Here is a 19,871-nt window from a genome sequence, read left to right as displayed (position 1 = left end):
AAGATGGCATCTTTCCTCCTAATGGACCCTCAGTTCATAGAGGCTCTTCCTGAAAACCAAACCTCTCTTCCTCCTCCTCCTCCTCGTAATTTTCTTATCTCGCCATTTTTAGCATCGGAGCTGTCAGGTTTGCATGTTTTCTGGGGTTTTTGCTCTCATCCTGTTGTTTTTCTCACATGAAAGGCAAACGTAGAGCTGAGTTTCATTCTGACAGTTCACAGGGCAGTAACGTGTGCTGCTCTCTCTCATTTCCAGTCAGGCCAGGCTTTGTTGATTCTTTCTGTGGTCGCTGAGCGTATCTGTAATCTATAAGATATATCGAGCCTTTAGCTAGCTTGGTGTTTACACTGCCCGCTCTCACACTGAGATCTGCGGCCGGGCTTTCTAGTCTCTGGTAGTACTCCTGCCGATTTTACAAGACTCTGGTAGAAAAACATCCTGTTTTACTTCATGCACATGTAAAAATGAATGAATGAGTGAGTTTAATGAATGAATAAAGTGTTAATGTGAGTACCAAGGTTGCACAGCTCACTGTAAGTCCATTCTGTGCTTGAATGGAGAGAGATTGCTGTTTGAACTTTTAGTCAGATCATGAAATATGGACACACTGACTCTGCCCAACACTCTGCTGCCTGCATAGGGACAGCATCCAATTGTAATTGAACCTCAAGTGACTGATTGGGAGCGCTCTACATAGGCAGCAACTTGTACATCACATAAATCTTCATGCAAAAGGCACTGGAGACTCAACTCTAGCATGTTGCTAATCTAACTTTTGCAGTGTTTGGGAAGATGCGGGTTATTGCTGCTAGTATATAATAACTGTGAGCTGTGGTATTGGATTAGCATTCCATGATGTGGTGAGAATCACATTAATGCATAGTACATAGCACAAATATGGGGCAAACTTTTTATTTATTTTATATCATGAATAATATAATTATATATTTCTATTAATATTTATAGATTTATTTTATATTTTAAAGATGTATATATTTATATGAATATTTATTAATAATTATAATCAACATTTTGTTATTAGTCAACATATTTTTAAATAAGTATAATGTAAATATTTATGATTATTTTTATTGTATTAAAATATTATAAAGATTTAAAAAATATAAAAGTTGTATCATATATAATTTTATATATCGTGATATTTATTATTTTGTTTTTGTAATGTGTTTTATAAATTTTTTTACATATTATAAATTAATATATATATTTTATCACTTTTTTTTTTTGTTTTTTTGTCTTGATGTTTTTTTTTTCTTGTCTCCTCTGACTCAGGGTCACGAGATGACGAGTATCGGGCTGCTGTTGGGTGTTTCTGCTGCCAAACTGGGCACCATGGACATGTCCATCACCCGTCTGCTAAGCATCCACATTCCCGCGCTGCTGCCGCCCACCTCCACTGAGCTGGATGTTCCTCACAGCGTGCAAGTGGCTGCTGTGGTCGGCATTGGCCTGATTTACCAGGGCACCGGGCACCGGCACAATGCAGAGGTGTTGTTGGCAGAGATCGGTTAGTGTGTGTGTGTGTGTGTTGGCATGAAATAAAATGAGCTGTTGTTCTCATTTGTGCTCATTCATGATTGAATAATTATTTAAGGGTCATATCTGAGCCTGTAACAGCTGTGTGTTGTGTTGTTCCCAAGGACGTCCACCTGGTCCTGAGATGGAGTACTGTACGGATAGGGAGTCCTACTCCCTAGCAGCAGGACTGGCACTTGGCATGGTCTGCCTGGGAGTGAGTGTGTTTCCAAAGCATTTTGTGAATTGTATCCTGTTCCATGCATAGTCAGCAACCAGCTTGGAGGAGCACAATGGTCAAAAAAAATCCCTAAATTAACCACTTTTCCCACAGAACTAAAAAATAACACACACTATCATTATTGTCTTTAGTCATGTGCAGTGTGTACATGTGCAGTGTGCAACTTCTCAAAAATGTGTTTTAGTCTTTCTGAAGTAGTATTTTTTTGTAAAAGCAATATAATGTAATGTTATATATTTTTAATTCAATTTATTTTATTAAAAATATATAAATATAAAATAAATATAGCAGTATAGTATATAAAATATTTAAAAATATATTATATATATAATATTAAATATAATATCATACAGTAAAATTGATCATTGAAGAATTTAATTGAGCAAAAATAGATGCAGAATAAATATTTGAATTTAAGGAAGTAAAATTCTAAAATAGAATAAGATTTAAATAAAATTATAAAATTGATCTAAGCTGCTTTTAATATAGTGGGTAATATTTGGTGTGAATTACCCATAAACACATTTTCATGCATACAAATTAGGGGCTATTTTCAAAATAAAACTGATTATATGAGTAATATTTAAAATCAAATGCCGTAATCTGCAGTAATTTGTTTTTATTTGTATTTTACAGTAGCGGTGTTTATTATGAAAAGCATGCAAACTCCTTCAGCAAAAGCATGCATTGTGTGGGAACCAGAATTATTCTCACGCTGACCCAGCTGTTTGCTCTCTGCTTCTCTGCAGCATGGCAGTAACCTGATCGGGATGACTGACCTGAACGTGCCCGAGCAGCTCTATCAGTATATGGTGGGAGGTCATCGGCGCATGCATGCTGGCATCAACAGAGAGAAACACAAGTCTCCCAGCTATCAGATCAAGGTGGAGTCATGACATAACCATCAAAGAGCTTTTATTCATCTGGAGATTTCTATATGCTGAGAATGATGCCACACCTCTCATGTGGTCGTGTTTGACAGTTTAAATTAACGTATGAGCAAGCAAGGGTTGTTCAGAACACAATGCTTATGCTGCTGAGATAGTCTGGTGCTGTGAACAGTATGTAACAATAAACAAAAGTATGCTGAAATTTCAAATGTCCCAGTTAAACATTTTTTTTTTATAAATAAATATATATATATATATTAGGGCTACCACCTAATAGTCGACTAACCGTTAGTCGACCAGAAGAGGCTTGGTCGACCAAAAATTGCTTAGTCGCAGAAAAAAAAAAAATCCACAGGTGAAAGTCAAGCAGTTTGTGACGGACAGATCGTTAATGGCTAGTCAATGGTAATACAGTAGCCTACATCAGGCAGGACATCCAAACGCTCACCTATCATTCCACAACAAATATAGCCCGTTAGTCGACCAGAAGAGGCTTGGTCGACCAAAAATTGCTTAGTCGCAGAAAAAAAAAAATCCACAGGTGAAAGTCAAGCAGTTTGTGACGGACAGATCGTTAATGGCTAGTCTATGGTAATACAGTAGCCTACATCAGGCAGGACATCCAAACGCTCACCTATCATTCCACAACAAATATAGCTCATCTGAAATATGTAAGTATTAGCAACTTTACATGACCACTCAATCTAATGTTAGGCTAACCTAGAAAAATGTGCGATATTGAAGTGTCTGTGTGGAGTGTAGATGCGCGCTCACTGCAGGACAGATGGAGGCGCCGGTGCGGTCACTTGCTTTTTAAATACTCCATCATTTCTGGTCATACAGATAAGAGTAATACATCTTTTGAATCTGTAAAGACTCTACGTTTATTTATGTGCACTCACAATAACAACAAAACATTTGTGCTTTTGTAAAATAATGAAAGCAAACAGGATCTGCTTTCTGCCGTCGCGGTCTCCGTGAACTTGAGCGCGAAACTCCGTGTATGCTTGCCTTACAGACAGAGAAAAAATATATCAATAAAGAGTGAAATGTACGGTGGCCGAGAGAGCTCAACGCGCTGCAAATAGAAAAAACACCTGCAAATTAAGAAAGCAACTTAATCAATTTGCCAACACACGTGCTGCAAATGCTCACAACACAATAAAGAAACGCACTGCAAATAGAAAAAAGCGCATGACATAATCCGAGAATATTTGTTTTCTATTTGATTTGGTTAATTTGGAAGTAGACATTTCTACGGTGGCCGAGAGAGCTCAACGCGCTGCAACTTCAGAAAACACATGAAAATAGAAAAAGCACCAGCAAATTAAGAAAACAACTTCATCAATTTGACAACACACGCGCTGCAAATACTCACAACACAACCCAATAAAGAAACGCAATGCAATTACTATTCTTTATTTGGTTGTGTTGTGAGCATTTGCAGCACTTGCTGTCAAACTGATGAAGAATGTTTTCTTGATTTTTCTATTTTCATGTGTTTTCTGAAGTTGCAGCGCGTTGAGCTCTCTCGGCCACCGTAGAAATGTCTACTTTCAAGTTAACCAAATCAAATAGAAAACAAATATTCTCGGATTATGTAGTCCGTATGAAACATGCAGGCGCATCTGCGGAGATGACGAGTTACATTGACTTAATGCACACACACACAATAAACAAAAGTATGTTGATTTTTTTTAATGTATATATATATGTATGTGTGTGTGTGTGTGTGTATGTATGTATGTACGAGAGAGCTCAACGCGCTGCAACTTCAGAAAACACATGAAAATAGAAAAAGCACCAGCAAATTAAGAAAACAACTTCATCAATTTGACAACACACGCGCTGCAAATACTCACAACACAACCCAATAAAGAAACGCAATGCAATTACTATTCTTTATTTGGTTGTGTTGTGAGCATTTGCAGCACTTGCTGTCAAACTGATGAAGAATGTTTTCTTGATTTTTCTATTTTCATGTGTTTTCTGAAGTTGCAGCGCGTTGAGCTCTCTCGGCCACCGTAGAAATGTCTACTTTCAAGTTAACCAAATCAAATAGAAAACAAATATTCTCGGATTATGTAGTCCGTATGAAACATGCAGGCGCATCTGCGGAGATGACGAGTTACGTTGACTTAATGCACACACACACAATAAACAAAAGTATGTTGATTTTTTTTAATGTATATATATATGTATGTGTGTGTGTGTGTGTGTATGTATGTATGTATGTGTATATATATATATGTATATGTATGTATGTATGTATGTATATATATATAAATGTATGCATTTGAAAATTTTAATTTAATTTGTATTTAAGGAAGTAGAATTCGATTGTATGCATAACATTTCAAATGACATCTACAGAAATTTTTATTTATTTATATTTTGATAAATTAGTATGGTAGCATTCTGAACTTAACCTTACACTGCATTATCTAATAAGGTTCAGAAGGCAACACAGATTAAATGTAACTGTTTTTGTTAGGAGGGTGACACTATCAATGTGGACGTGACCTGTCCTGGTGCAACACTCGCCCTAGCCATGATTTACCTGAAAACAAACAATAGGTGAGTTTTAATGGAAAAACCAAAGAATGACATATTAACATATTAACTAATAATAACATATATGTGACCCTGGACCACAAAACAAGCCTTAAGTGTCAAATTTTCAAAATTGAGATATATAGACATCATCTGAAAGCTGAATAAATAATCTTTCCATTGATGTATGGTTTGTTAGGATAGGACCATATTTGGCCGAGATACAACTATTTGAAAATCTGGAATCTGAGGGTGCAAACAAATCAAAATATTGAGAAAACCACCTTTAAAGTTATCCAAATGAAGTTCTTAGCAATGCATATTACTAATCAAAAATTAAGTTTTGATATATTTACGGTAGGAGATTTACAAAATATCTCCATGAAACATCTTTGGCATAAAAGAAAAATCTATAATTTTGACCCATACAATGTATTTGTGCTACAAATATACCCCAGCGACTTAACACTGGTTTTGTGGTCCAGGGTCACATATGTAGAAATTGACAGGCTCCTCAAACCAACAGAGCGTTCTTTTGAAAGAGTCCGTGTTACGCTCTCCGGAAAGTCAACTAACAAATTAGTAATAGTTGCCTGTGTGCAGTAAACCGGAATAAGAAATAGTATTTTAACATCCCAATAATCACACACTTCACCTTTAAAGTAAAATCCATTATTCATTGTGATGCTGAAAGTCTCTTTCCGTGTGAATAAGGCTGACATCTTCCTCATCTTCAGCTCTTATGTTCAGTGCAAGGCCTCTTTCGGTCCTGTCTGCTCTCTCACATTCACACCTGTCTCTCTGGACCCCTCCAGGTCTGTAGCTGATTGGCTGAAAGCCCCGGACACCATGTTCCTGCTGGACTTCATCAAGCCTGAGTTTTTGCTGCTGAGGGTGAGAGAGAACGTTACAGGGACGGCAGCCATCAGAAGTTCATTCTGGCCTCTGGGCTCGCAGGAACTTATACATTAACACCTCACGATGGGTTCAGTCACACTTTTTTACCAAGTGTTCTCATGTTTCGTAATGGCTTTTCAGGCAACATATGGAGTCATTTTAGCCTGTTGTGCTTGTTAACCAACAGGAAGGTCACTTGTTTCTCAGATTCTTCTGAACTGTTCTGAAACCTAGAGTGCTGCCTTCGTAGACTGCGTGTTAAGACTATTCCGAATTTCTATCTATTTTTTCGTTTGAATTCGTTTGACCAAATTCAAAAGGAGTACTGCATATTCACCTTATTTCGCAATGTGGAAAAAACTATTTTCTTTGAATTTGATACTTATGATTCATTAGCTGCTATAGGCAAATAACTAGCAGAATAACTAAGTGCAGTAAACAGTAGAACTATTTGCACTACATCCGTTTATGATTATGATAATGAAAACAAATATTTCATAACAAGTACAAGTTTGCAATATCAAGCAGCACAACAGACTTTAATTACAAATAAATTATTTTGCCCAGTATTCTGTCATGTAATTCATACGCCAATTAAATTTCCTTCCATGAGCTTAACAAGCGTTTACCACGCTCGTAAATGTTTTTATTTTAATTTTTGCACTGAAACGTAGATAATAAAAAAATATTTTTTTTAAAGATGTAAATTTTAATATCATATATTTGAACAAAATAAAATTTTTGGCCCTTTGTAGTAAAAAGTAGAGGTCGACCTATGTGGATTTTTGGATGGCCAAATATAAATACGACTGATATAAAGCCGATATAGGCCTTTCATATTGAAATGAGATAGTATAACAGAAGATGTATATCAATAAAAATCTATATTTATTTTAACATAATATTTACTAAAATAATCAATAAATAATTAGAAAATGAATTGAACTAGATAAATCTTTAAAATAAACAGATTTATGCTTTATTGATTCTGTAATCCTATTATAATATTTTTCACAAATAAAAGGGAGGAAAAACACAAATAAAGCAAACACTAACCAACAGTACACTCAGTAATCTACTAAGACACTGCGAATTATTTTCTCAAATAAAGACCAAGTAATGCTAATTTCACATACAAAAAAAGTCAAAATAAAAGTCCCACTTATCGGCCAAAACAGAAGAAACATTGGTTCAAAAATGCCAAATAATGGCGTTTTTGGACCAGTAGTAAAACATTGAGGCGTCTCTGCACTAGATGGACGTATTTGACCATTGCACTCGCATCTTGTGTTTCACAGCATCTAGTGCATGAGTGCCATGTTTTTAGAACACTGTGTCAAGTTAAAATAAGTTTAACTTAAAAAAATAATAATAATTTCCCCCCACTGCTCTGCATCTCAAGTTTCTAAACAAAAATGTGTTTGATGTGAACTGCTTCTTAGAAGGCAACTGCCAAGTAGACAAGCCAGCTCGCTAGGTTTTGGAACAGAGCCTTTGTCATACAGGGTTTAACCAATAACCACAAAGACTTACAAAGAAAGGGATGTACAAATATTTCCTTTTTTACAATTCAGCGTAAAACTTTTATTCATAGCAAGCTCTTTGTGTTTAGTAGCTGTGTCTTTGTTCTCACTACAGACGCTGGCCAGATGTCTTATCATGTGGGACGAGATCTTTCCCAATGCTGATTGGGTGACCAGTAATGTGCCTCAGGTATGTTAGAGCTGTAACACACTGCAGGGACTCATCCAGCATTACGTTCTGTTTCCAACTAGTTTCTCAAGAGGAAGCATATTTTGGCCTCAGGTCATGTTTTCGTTTCCTGTTCCCCTGTAAGTTCATAGGTTGGTCAAATATTTAGCAATGCTTTTGTTGCAAAATGCAGAGCTGGTTGGTCACTTCAGCTATAGAGGAAGTGTGCAGGTCATTGAGCAAGAGAGGAGGGAGAGGAAGGTCAATGAGAAGTGCATATTTTAATCGTGAAGTCACTTCACCATGCTGCAGTTGTTGCAGATCCAATTTATATAGATTTTATTCAATCTGCTTTAGAACATCACACAGAAATAGTTCAAAACCGACTGTTTCTGTTAATTTAGTTGTTTTTATTTTCTCATTTTTGCATGCAAAAATAAAAGACCAATCACAATTCAGTATTCAAATATCGATGACATCCTCACTGATGGTAACTTTCTGGAATGTTTGAATCCTGAACTATGTAGGTCAGTGGAAAATTTCTTCCTTCCTTGGATGTTTGCAAAAACCACAAATAGATACAATTTTAAATAAAAAGAGATACAAAACTTCTTCCATTTTACTGTCTAAAGATGATAGATTTACTCAGACGGTGCACTTGTATTACTGTGAATGGAAGTAACTGCTATGTGCAATATGGCTACACCTAAATAAAAGAGCCAATCAGCTGTTGGTAAAATCGTTGCATCACAAATCTGGCTAGACGAACCTGAAATATACACATTTTTAATGCCATTTAGCATAAGAAGCAACATTTATGAGTTGCTTCTCAAGTTGAGCTTACACTTACTTGGCTCATTGTTAGTGTACAGAGATGATGTGACATGTCACGTGTAGACCGTGTCAGGCTCTCCTAATATGATTAATGCTAACAATAAGCTTTGCATTTTCAGATAATTCAAGAAAACATCGGAAACCAGGAGCAGACGTCCATCTCTGAGGATCTCAACATGGAGACCTTGGTGTGAGTAGCAGCAGATTCTCAATGATGAATTGATCGACTTGTGTGATTTCTAGGAGATCCTTATACCCACAGTTTTTCCGCACATGTGGAGGTGTTTTCTATTATGACTTTGCAATGAGTTTTTGTTCCTTTCATGACTGGATGAGTGAAATAAAGCTGACATTTGTCACTGTTTCCACAGTCAAGCTCATGACTATATAATTGCCGGAGGCTGCCTGGCTGTGGGATTCCGGTTTGCTGGGTCTGCAAATTCAGACGCTTTTGACTGCTTAGTAAGTGGACATTTACTTCCCACTAACAGATTTGTGATCTTTCTGAAAGTTCTCTGAATATTCTTAATATTTCCTTTCTCCTTCAGTACAAATTTGCCCGAAACTTCATGCAGTGTCTGACGACCTCGACGGCTACAGTGGTAAGCATTTGTTTGCATTAAAGGCAAGCATCATCATGTAATCACAAATATTCATTCGAGCAACGTCCGCTGTCCTCCAGACAGGGCAGTATAACCTGCAGACGTGTTTAAGCATGGTCCTCCTGGCGGTTTCAATGGTGATGGCCGGTTCAGGGAACTTGAAAGTGTTGCAGCTGTGCCGCTTCTTCCACAAACGCACCTTTGGCGAGATGAACTATGGCTTCCACATGGCCCATCACATGGCTCTGGGCCTGCTCTTCCTGGGTGGAGGGAGGTTAGTTGAGTTTGAGTTTCATATGGATTTGGAAATATATAAAAGAGTCAATTTTTACCTATACTTCCCAGCACCTCCGTTCACTTCCATATGCCATTAGTATGCGTTTAATTAGTAGTGTTTGCTAAGGCAATAATCACAATTACCTGCTGCAGGGATGACGTATTTTTGTAGTCCAGCTGAAAGTTAGCATCACCATAACAAAAAGCCAACAGAATTTTTCCATTGGCTTTTAGATTATTGTATAAAATAAGCTATGTGGCCAGCAAAAGTTTAGGATTTGTACACATTTTGTTCATCATGATAATCTTTGCAAATGAACACAACTTTTATGAATTCTGAAGCCTAAATACAAGTATATCCTTTGACCCCACATTTCATTCTCTGCTAAATAATGCATTAAAGGAAGTTCATCCACAAATTAATTCCATCATCATTTACTCATTCTCATGTCGATTTTGCTTCTGCATATTCAGTTACATTCGGTCACACAATGCATGAGAATCAGCCTTGATGTCAAATTTACAATTATGCTTCTTCATGCACCAAATTTTAATGTGGAAGAAGAAAATTATATGGGTTTGGAATAGTGATGCACAGAATGAAAAATGAATGAAAATTCTAGACCAAAACTGAATTCAGGATGCACTTTGGCAAAAACTGAAACTGAAAATAAATTTTATGTAAAAACGAATTAATTAATCAAATAAAATGAGCTTTACAAACATTTAAATTGCACATTTATTTGCAACTTTTTAATAACAGAATTATGTGTCTACTCAAATTTGTTGTTGAAATTTAAATGGTGGCTATAATAAAAACGTACTATTCAAACATACACTAAATAATGAAGAAAACACATTAAGTAAAAATATAATGAATATGTAATATAGTGCATATATTTACCAAAATGCTCCTCTCCAAAGCTATTTTTTCTAGCTAGCTATGTCTTTAATGAGATAAATGTAACGATAAATTACCTGTTGTTTACAAGCTGTTTTATTAACATCTTTCTGTGGTTGCAACTCTGATTGAGCGATTACATGAGACATTTCAGTAAATTGTTCTGTTTCTTTCAACACCTTCTGATGTTCATTTATGCTTATTTTGTGCTATAACTAGTAATAAAGTGGAAGAGATGAAGAACAGAGGCAGCTATAGTGGTCTGTGATTTTAGTTCATGCATTAAGAGAAAAATGGCATAGACTAAAATATTAGTCTTGAGGTTTAAGAATCAATATCAGTTTTGATATTTTTAATTCATCACTAGCATTCACACAGCTGGCACGTTTGTACTTTTATTCATGTTGTGTGTATGAAATCGACTGAAAGTCAAAACATGCCATCAGAAAAACACTAATGAAACATCACTGTTTCGGTCAATACGCTACACTGCCACACTGCCTATGCTGCTGCTGTAGATATGAGATATGAAAGATATGCTGTAGATATGAAAATTACATATAAAGAAATTTATGTGCATGTGTGAAGCAGCAAGCTACAGGTGTTGTGGTGGGCTGGTACACAAGCTCTTTAACGTTTTTAAAGAGAAATAAGGTGACCTCTAACCAGGTCAGTGAAAGGCACAGTAAGAGCCTCTCGTCCTGTCAGAGCCTGTTCGAGTGCACTCTTCAACTAGCCCATTATTTTTAAGTGAGGCCTTTTGAAAGAGCACAAATAGTACTGGTGAACAATGCATGACCAATTTCCCCCTCGCTACACAATTGCGTGTGTCACATGCACTCTGAAATATTGCTACCGGGGACAACTGAATATGCAGCATGTGTGTCCATTGTTTATTTTGCGCAAATTTTCCAACATCAGTCCACATGCATTGTTCATTTATGTTTTTCCTCACTCAACTGATAATATGCGGTTAGAGAAAAGTCAAAAACCTACTTTTTATGACATACTTTTGCTTTTCCCACAGGTACACACTCAGCACCTCCAACTCGGCTATTGCTGCCCTCCTTTGTGCACTTTATCCTCATTTTCCTGCTCACAGCACAGACAACAGGTTGACAACAGCTGCTAACACACACACGTCACAATGAGCAAATATGGCTGTATTGTCTTCACTTCTGAGGAAAACCAGTTTCATTTTGACTGTAAATGAGACTTGTTACCCAGAATCGTGAATGTGTGTGTATTAAATGCTCGTATCTACATGGTGTCAAAGTGTCCTGTAATACACTTGGCTCAAAAAGTATTCACACACTTCAGTCACACTTAAAAACACGTGAATGACGTTGCATTAGACAAGATATCAAACCAAGTGCCATTTGTTTTGCAGAACAGTTTTCAAGTGAAACATTTCACATTAATATTTTCAGTTTGAAATGACAAGACAATACATCCAGGCATTTTTAAGTGCTTTTAATGTCAAATACTGTCTGTGGAGACTGTATTTCATCTTTACTACTACTACTAAGAAAGAATAGAGATGATAATAAACACTTGACAGTAATCGAAACATATACTCCAGAGTTTCTAACTACAACTGATTGTGTGTCAGGCTGGTGGATGTATTTGCGTTTAAGGTTGGAAATATAAATAATTTTTTGTTCCTTCTAAGCATATGTTCTTGTTCGTCTTTGCAGGTATCACCTCCAGGCGTTGCGCCACCTGGCTGTGCTCGCAGCAGAACCGCGTCTGCTGGTGCCTGTAGATGTGGACACACTCAAACCCTGCTACGCTCTGCTAGATGTCACCTACAGGGTATGTGCTGCACGTGCCTCACACCTCGATGTGGTCTTTCAAAACATACACTTACTCACATTCAGTGAAAGCCAGTGTTATTTTAGTATTAATTACAGTATATATTATTATAGTGTTTATTCAGTTTTTAGCTTTTATTTTTACATTTTCATTTCTCATGTTAACTTCCGTTTAAGCTATGTGCTTTTGTCATTTTTTTTACATTTCTCTTCAGCTTTATTTATTTTAGTTTTAATAATTTTAATACTTCAACTTATTTCATTTCATTTAGTAGTCAATGTAAGATTTCTATTTTTAAGTACATTTTTAAGCTCTTTAAGTTTAGGTTTTTATTCTAATATTAACTTTTTATTTTATTTCAGTTAACGAAAATTATTTTTAATAGCTTTAGTTTTCGTTTTAGTTAACAATAACAACACTGGTTACCAACATTAATTCAAAATAGACCATTTTAACTTCTTTAATTCACATTTGTTCCAAAGAAAAACAATGTTGTTTTAATCGTTCATTGAAATGTAAAAATGCAACTTGCTGTGTCTCTGAAACAGTGTTATTTTAGTATTATTTAAATACTATTATATAAATTTTTTGAATATTTGGAATTAGCTTTTCAATTTTCATTTTAATACATTTTTTTAGCAATTGTGAAATGTGCTTTTGTCATTTTAATATTATTTTTATTTAGGTATTATTTTTATTTCATGTTGCCTTGACACTTAACTGAAATAAGTTTAAAGTTTTCACCTAATATTTATATTTTATTTAATGTTTAGTTCAATTAAAAAATGTTTTAGTTTTAGCTAACAATAATAAGACGGTAGTTGTAGGTCATTTAGCTTTTCTTTGTTGTGAAATGCACTGATATAATAGTGGTTAAAGTTAAATGTTGTGTCAATATTAGCAAATTAGAATATATTTAAAAAAGTAGAGTTACAATCGGGATAAGTAGTGATGCTCTTAAGGATGAACGTGACTTTTGACCTCCATGCCCGGGTCAAAAAGCTTCCTCAAAAGTGCACTGCAAACTGATTTCATATCTGACTCTGAAGCTTTTCAGTTCTTGATTAAAATCACATTTTTTTCCTCATCTCACTTGCTAAAATGGCTTTGAATACCACTTGATGTCAAAGACTGTGTAATTAGCACATAGCTCCACATCCCAGCATCTAGCCGTCCCGTTGCGTGTGAGGCCATTAGGCCACATCAAAGAGATTCTTTGGTGATAAAAATGCTGAAGGACTGCTGAAGGTTGACCGTGGCGCCTGACGATGTTTCCCCTGCTGCTTTGAGAGGACTCATCTTTTCAATTAAATGATGCCCGCCAAAGGCAGGCAACCAGCAGTTCACAGCAATTACAAACACGTCTTTGCTCACGCAGGCATGGAGTCGCACATAGTGAATTTATACATCGTGATGCATGGCGTTAGGTTCCTAATCTGTTTGTGCATGCATGTGGTATGTGTTTAATAGGAGACACAGTGGTATGAAGAGACGACCGTGGAGTTGATGGCTCCCACCATGCTACCTGAGCTTCACCTTCTGAAACGGGTAATAAATTAAACCACTTCTAAGTACATCTCATACAAACTCCCTAAATGGGATGTTATATTTTTGTCTTTGCATCCAGATTAAGGTAAAAGGTCCAAGATATTGGGAGCTGAACATCGACATCAGTAAAGGAACCCAACATCTGCAGTAAGTCTGCATGTAGATTAAGTGAGATGGAATCGAACTAAACCGCTTTAAGCTCTGTTCCAAAACCAAGTGAGCTGACTATCTCTTTTATCTATTTAAGGCATCGTAGCCACGGTCCAGATGTGAATGCTTTTTCAATAGGTAGGCAGTGACATTGTTAACTACTTTTTGCAATCTTTAAGGGAGCATCACATGTGTTCTTCAAGATAAGGTAGTCCCAGAATGCACTGCGACAAGCTCAGTGAAAAAAAAAAAATCATCCATGATGCTGAAATGTTTGTTTTTGTTCAGTACTGAAGTATCAGTATACACAGAATTTTTGCAAACTATATACACACAACTATTCACACATTTTGGGGCCAGTAAGAGTTTTTTTTATTATTATTATTATTAAAATGTAATATAAGTTTTATTAGAATTTAAAACTTGTATTCAGCAAGGATGTAGAATTAGTCACACAAAACGTACCTATATATATTTATTGAAAGGAGAAGAATTGCCTTTGAGATTTTAATATTTTTTTATTAAGTCTTCCTTGACTCTTTTATTAGTGTCCTTTTTTAAATAATACTAGGAAATGTTTTTTTGTTTTTTTTACTCACTCAGAAAGTACATTAATGGACATTTTTAGAAAAGCTTCGCCTGGGAAACTATTAGAATTTTGATCAAATATCAGTTTGAAAGATTGTATATAATGTTATTTTTTATGTGTTTATTTATTTATTTTACTAAAGTTTGTTTGTAAATAATTATATTGTTAATTTATTACATAGAATTCTTTGAAGTGTTGTTATCAATACTATTTTAACTCTTATTATTCTTGAGTTTTCCATGAATTTAGATTTTGATGCTGATATAGTACAATGATAAATAAACATGTAGTGGTAAATAAATAATAATTCAGCATGGATGCATTAAATTTGTCAAAAGTGAGAGTAAAGACATTTATAATCTATTTCAAATAAATGCTGTTCTTTTAAACTTTCTACACATCAAAGAATCCTGAAAAGAATAAAAAATTAAGCATATTAATATTAAAAATAATAAGCAGCACAATCATTTTCAACTAATGTTTCTTGAGCAGCATATCAGCATATTAGAATGATTTCTGAAGGATCATGTGACACTGAAGACTGGAGTAATGATGCTGAAAATTCAGCTTTACACCTCAGGAATAAATTACTTAAAAATAAAATAAAAAATGTAAATAGAAAATGGTGATTTTTAAATTGTAAAAATATGATTATTTTCGTTTTTACTGTATTTCTGATTAAATATATGCAGCCTCGGTGAGCAAAAGTCTTCTTTTGAAAACATACCAAAACAAAATCATACCAACCCCAAACTTTTGAACAGTAGTGTAGTTTTATGCTTAATGACATGTTGACGTCTCGAAATAATCAGTATGAGTGCTATTTATCAAGCTGCCCATAGAGTGTTCCAAATCACTCACTTATTAGGTTCCGTTTTTTTGTTAGTGTGCTTCTTTAGAAGGCAGCTCACTAGGATTTGGAACGGAGCTCCAGTTAACTGTGGTCAAGAACAGAGTGCTTTAAGTTTACTGCTTTCTAGATCCATCTTATCCAAAGACGGCGTTCTGTATGTGAAGTTGCGCGCCGGACAGCTGCCCTACAAGGACGACCCTCAAGGCTGGAAGAGCCTACTGGCCCCCAACCTCAACAGCAGAAGCGCTGAAGTGCACACTTTTAAGGTCGGTCTGTGTGCACAATAAATATTACCAACTGTCCACAAACTGGTTTGGCCGACATCTGTCAATGTTTACGGTGTCATATGTCTGTTTGTATATAATTCAAGCATTAATCCATTCATGCAAATACAGAGGATAAAGGTGTAAAGATATTTCCGGATGTTTGCAGAGGTCTCGTGTTCCTAATTGGATTAATGCAGCATAACGTGTTCTTTCAAACTGCTGCAAAGAATGTTTTTCATGCCAATGAGCTATTTTTCCCTTCCCTCCCACTTGTTCGTCTACGCAGCCCGAGGCCATCTCAACCTTCACCTCAGACGCAGCTCTGGTCTCCTTCGCTGAGTACTTCTGCAGAGCCTCGGAAAACATGAAGCATGTGAGACCATAAACATGTTGTTTTAAGGCAAAGCGCTTGGTTTGTGTAATAGGAAAAAAGCATTCATGTCCCTATAGAGGCGAAGTCTTGTCCATGTGCATTCATAAGGAAAGAGACTAGGATACTAAATAGCTGTCAGAAACTAAATTTTGCTCTTCTGAGACAACTTGATCTTTTAAAAACTGTGACTTAATATGAGACCAGTGTGATAAAGTCACTTGACAACCATGTAAAATTGGTAAAGAGATGGACAGAATAAACTGATTTGAAAGAATGGCTTGCATCTTTAATAAAACACTTTTTTTGTGCAGAAGGATTAACGCATGTCAGAAATGCTTAAACCCATGAACATTTCCCTAAGACATTTAGTATGTTGCCAAATACGTTAATGCAAATCGTCTCCTGAACAAGAGGGTAACGTGTTTATAGTAAATACTCTTATAATGGAAGCCAGGCAGGAGAGCGGGCGTACCACAAATAAAAACTTTCAGTTTCAAAAGTGTAACCTTAACACATCAAAGCAGGTTTATTGTCATTTCTTTCCTATGTGATAGAAGAGCAAATGAAATAAAGTGACGCCTGGAGCCTCAGTGCAAAACGTTTAACCAGAAAATGTGTGTCACAGTAGCTATAAATACAAAATTAATACAGGAAACATAGGAGTAAATATGTGCATTACTATAAACATTTATTTATATTTCAAACTTAGGGATGAATCAACATTATTTTTTTGTAATAATCGACTTCATGCAACAGATGCGGTTCTTAGACATTAGGTTGTAAATAACTCGAAAGAATGGTGTTGCTATATTTTTCACACCTTTTTCTGTCTTGTTTCTACAGAAGCAGGAGACCGTGGCATTACTGTCAGCAATTCTGTATGAATGTGTGACACAGGAATACCCAGAAATGCTGCCAACACACATCTCTATTGACCAGGTCAGTTACAGTAAAGCACAAATACATGCAAATATTGGGTAAAATAGTGCATTTTAATTAGGTGGAATTTTTCTGTGTCTACAATTTTCATTGGGTGTGTTTCTAAATGCACACTACTGTTCTAAAACATTTTCAAATGTTTTTTTTTTTTAAAGGAGTCTCTTTTGCTTTCCAAGGCTGCATTTTTTTAAATCAAATATACAGTAAAAACGGAAATATTATTACAATTTAAGAGAACTGCTTTCTATATGAATATATTTTAAAATGTAATTTATTCCTGTGACAGAAAGCTGAATTTTCAGCATCATTACTCCAGTCTTCAGTGTCACATGATCCTTCAGAAATCATTCTAATATGCTGATTTGCTGCTCAAGAAATATTTCTTATGATTATCAATTTTGAAAACAGTTGTGCTGCTTAATATTTTTTGTGGAAATGTGATACATTTTTTCAAAATGCAAAAAAATCTTAATGGTCATAAAAAACACTTTATTTTCTTTGTACGTAATATAATTTATTAAGATTAATAATATATTTATTTATTCTTATAATTATAAAATAATTATTTATCAATATAAATGTGTTAATGTATTTTATTTAAATACAAAAATAATTATTTAAATTGATTATTTATCATGAAATAAATATTTTTATTTTGTTTTATTTTATTTTATAACGGCCCAGATATTTCTGTGCCTGGATCAGATTCCAGCCCAAAACCAAAACTTAATCATAAAATTAAGAAAGTTCATAATAATATGTAACAAAATAACATAATACATAAACATAATAATAATAATAATAATAAAAAGGTGTGTATATGTTTGTGTGTGGCTAGATAGACAGATCAGGGTTCGTATGGTCATGAAAAACCAGGAAAAGTCATGAAATGTTAAAACGGCAATTTCCAGGCCTGGAAAAGTCATGGAAATTTCACAAATCTCTGTATAATAGAATTATGTTTAATCAGGTCCTGATTTCGGTGGGGGATTGTGCATATATCGCATAGTTTTACTCATTTCTGCAACTTTCAAGTTTATAATGAGGGAAATTCCTGCAAACATTTATTCAATATGGCATGTAGGTTAGATGAGTAAATAAATCCACACAAACCGTCAGATTTAAATCAGTCATTTGAAAACCGCACGAGTGATTCAGCTGTACCATGTCATCTCTCTTTCACTGTCTCAATGTGGCTTCGCATGAAGTGCATCTCGTCTGCACTACAAGAGCTGCTGCACGCTGCAATACAAGACTTTCGCTTGCGTTTCGGGACAGTTGACAACTGTCACTTGCCTGATCGGGTCATTGTTGCATCGTCACAAACAATATATAATTTGCACATCTTTTTAAGCCATTCGATACTCATGTACTCCAGAGGCGGTTTTCTGTGCGCTCACAGTCACGTCCGAAGCACGCGTGCATATAAAGCTGCCTCGCGAGTACCAAATTGAGTTATTTGTCGCAGCTTGTTGCATTTAAGCGGCCAAATACACACAAAATGACGTCAAAATGGCCATCCTGGCAAATCCTCATAAGCACAGTCGGTTTTGTCTTAAGTAAATGTAAACAGGTCATTTTTGGGGGGGATGCTCTGCACTTTTTCCTTTCTGGTCTCAGCTTGCTCATGACATATCATTCCTGTTAGATAAGGATATGGCGTTGACTCCAGAACTGTTCTTCTTAAATAACTTTTCTGAATTGACATTGTCTTCGCAACAGAGAAATTTACTTTTAGCTGCTCTCACTGCGGCAAAGAAAATGTTAGTCAGTCGCTGGATTCCTCCACATATGATGAGCAGGCGTGTATGGGGCTTGTCTTTGCTGGACATTATTTCCTTGGAACTATCAACAGCTCGAATTCATGGTGCAAAGACAAAAACTTTGAAGACCTGGAGTGCTACTTTTGATATCGTTAAATCCTTTGTTTCTTCTTTTTGATGTACAATTTATTTTGTATTTATGTATACTTTCTGTTTATCTTATGATTAGGAATTTTACTTTTCTCCACTGCAATGTCTTATAATTCCTCAGCACAGTATAAGTCTACTTGGTGGGTAGGGGTTGGGGTGGTGATTATAATCTAATATGTTGTATCTTCTCTATATTGTACTGACTACTCAATAAAAATAATTGTTCACAAAAAAAAAAGTAAATGTAAACAGGTGAGAAAGAAAACGCATGTGTATCAGTATTGGATCTGGGCATTGGGTCTTGAGAGAGCAGCCTAAGGAGCAGCCTCTTTTGGGCTCTCAAGTTCGTTATTTCAAATGTAGATGCGTAGCAAGCATGCTCATAATAGAAGCTTTTTCGTGAAATAAATGCATGCTATAGGTCAGCACGAGTGTCTTTCATTGGCGCGTGAGGAGGGGGGTCCACCAATTGAGGTGCCGGATTGGATTCCGGAGGTGCCGGCTTCAAATCTGGCTTGTTCCTGCGCAATTTAAAGGGATTGTTTTTGGAATTTTATGTTTATCTGCTTACCCCCAGGGCATCCAAGATATAGGTGACTTTGTTTCTTCAGTGGAACACAAACGAAGCTTTTTAACTCAAACCGTTGCAGTCTGTCAGTCTTATAATGGAAGTGAATGGGAATCACGGCTTTGAGAGTAAAAAAAAAACATACACAAACAAAACCAAATGACCCCCTGCGGCTCGTGACGATACATTGATGTGTAAAGACACGAAACGATCAGTCTGTGCAAGAAACTGAACAGTATTTATATCGTTTTTTTACCTCTGATGCACTGCAATGTCTGAACTGTTCGAACTGTCCTGAGCGGCGGCTCGTCCTCCTGAGTGCGTTCTCAACAGCAGGCGTGTGAGGCGTCGTCGTCGTCTTCTTGCTTTACGGCGAATCACAGACTTATGAGTGCATTACCACCACCTATCTCTCAAATGGACCATTGACACTCT

General features: G+C 35.8%; 1 protein-coding gene across 1 annotated transcript in view; it reads left to right on the top strand.

The window, feature by feature from the left end:
* LOC107585448 (anaphase-promoting complex subunit 1) overlaps positions 1–19,871 on the top strand; it is a 68,394-nt gene that overhangs the window by 44,843 nt on the left and 3,680 nt on the right. The window contains exons 28-44 of the mRNA XM_016272466.1: positions 1,294–1,528; positions 1,662–1,753; positions 2,527–2,661; positions 5,162–5,244; positions 6,036–6,114; positions 7,756–7,830; positions 8,763–8,833; positions 9,015–9,105; positions 9,192–9,245; positions 9,326–9,519; positions 11,450–11,536; positions 12,120–12,237; positions 13,708–13,785; positions 13,865–13,932; positions 15,505–15,643; positions 15,930–16,016; positions 16,860–16,955. Of these exons, the coding sequence (XP_016127952.1) occupies positions 1,294–1,528; positions 1,662–1,753; positions 2,527–2,661; positions 5,162–5,244; positions 6,036–6,114; positions 7,756–7,830; positions 8,763–8,833; positions 9,015–9,105; positions 9,192–9,245; positions 9,326–9,519; positions 11,450–11,536; positions 12,120–12,237; positions 13,708–13,785; positions 13,865–13,932; positions 15,505–15,643; positions 15,930–16,016; positions 16,860–16,955 (1,782 nt within the window). The remainder of the gene's footprint in view (positions 1–1,293; positions 1,529–1,661; positions 1,754–2,526; positions 2,662–5,161; positions 5,245–6,035; positions 6,115–7,755; positions 7,831–8,762; positions 8,834–9,014; positions 9,106–9,191; positions 9,246–9,325; positions 9,520–11,449; positions 11,537–12,119; positions 12,238–13,707; positions 13,786–13,864; positions 13,933–15,504; positions 15,644–15,929; positions 16,017–16,859; positions 16,956–19,871) is intronic.

Source organism: Sinocyclocheilus grahami, unplaced genomic scaffold (genome assembly GCF_001515645.1).
Source record: "Sinocyclocheilus grahami isolate Dianchi unplaced genomic scaffold, SAMN03320097.WGS_v1.1 scaffold70.1, whole genome shotgun sequence".
Taxonomy (NCBI): Eukaryota; Metazoa; Chordata; class Actinopteri; order Cypriniformes; family Cyprinidae; genus Sinocyclocheilus; species Sinocyclocheilus grahami.
The sequence above is the reverse complement of the archived record's forward strand: the minus strand, read 5'-3'. Positions and strand labels throughout refer to the sequence as shown.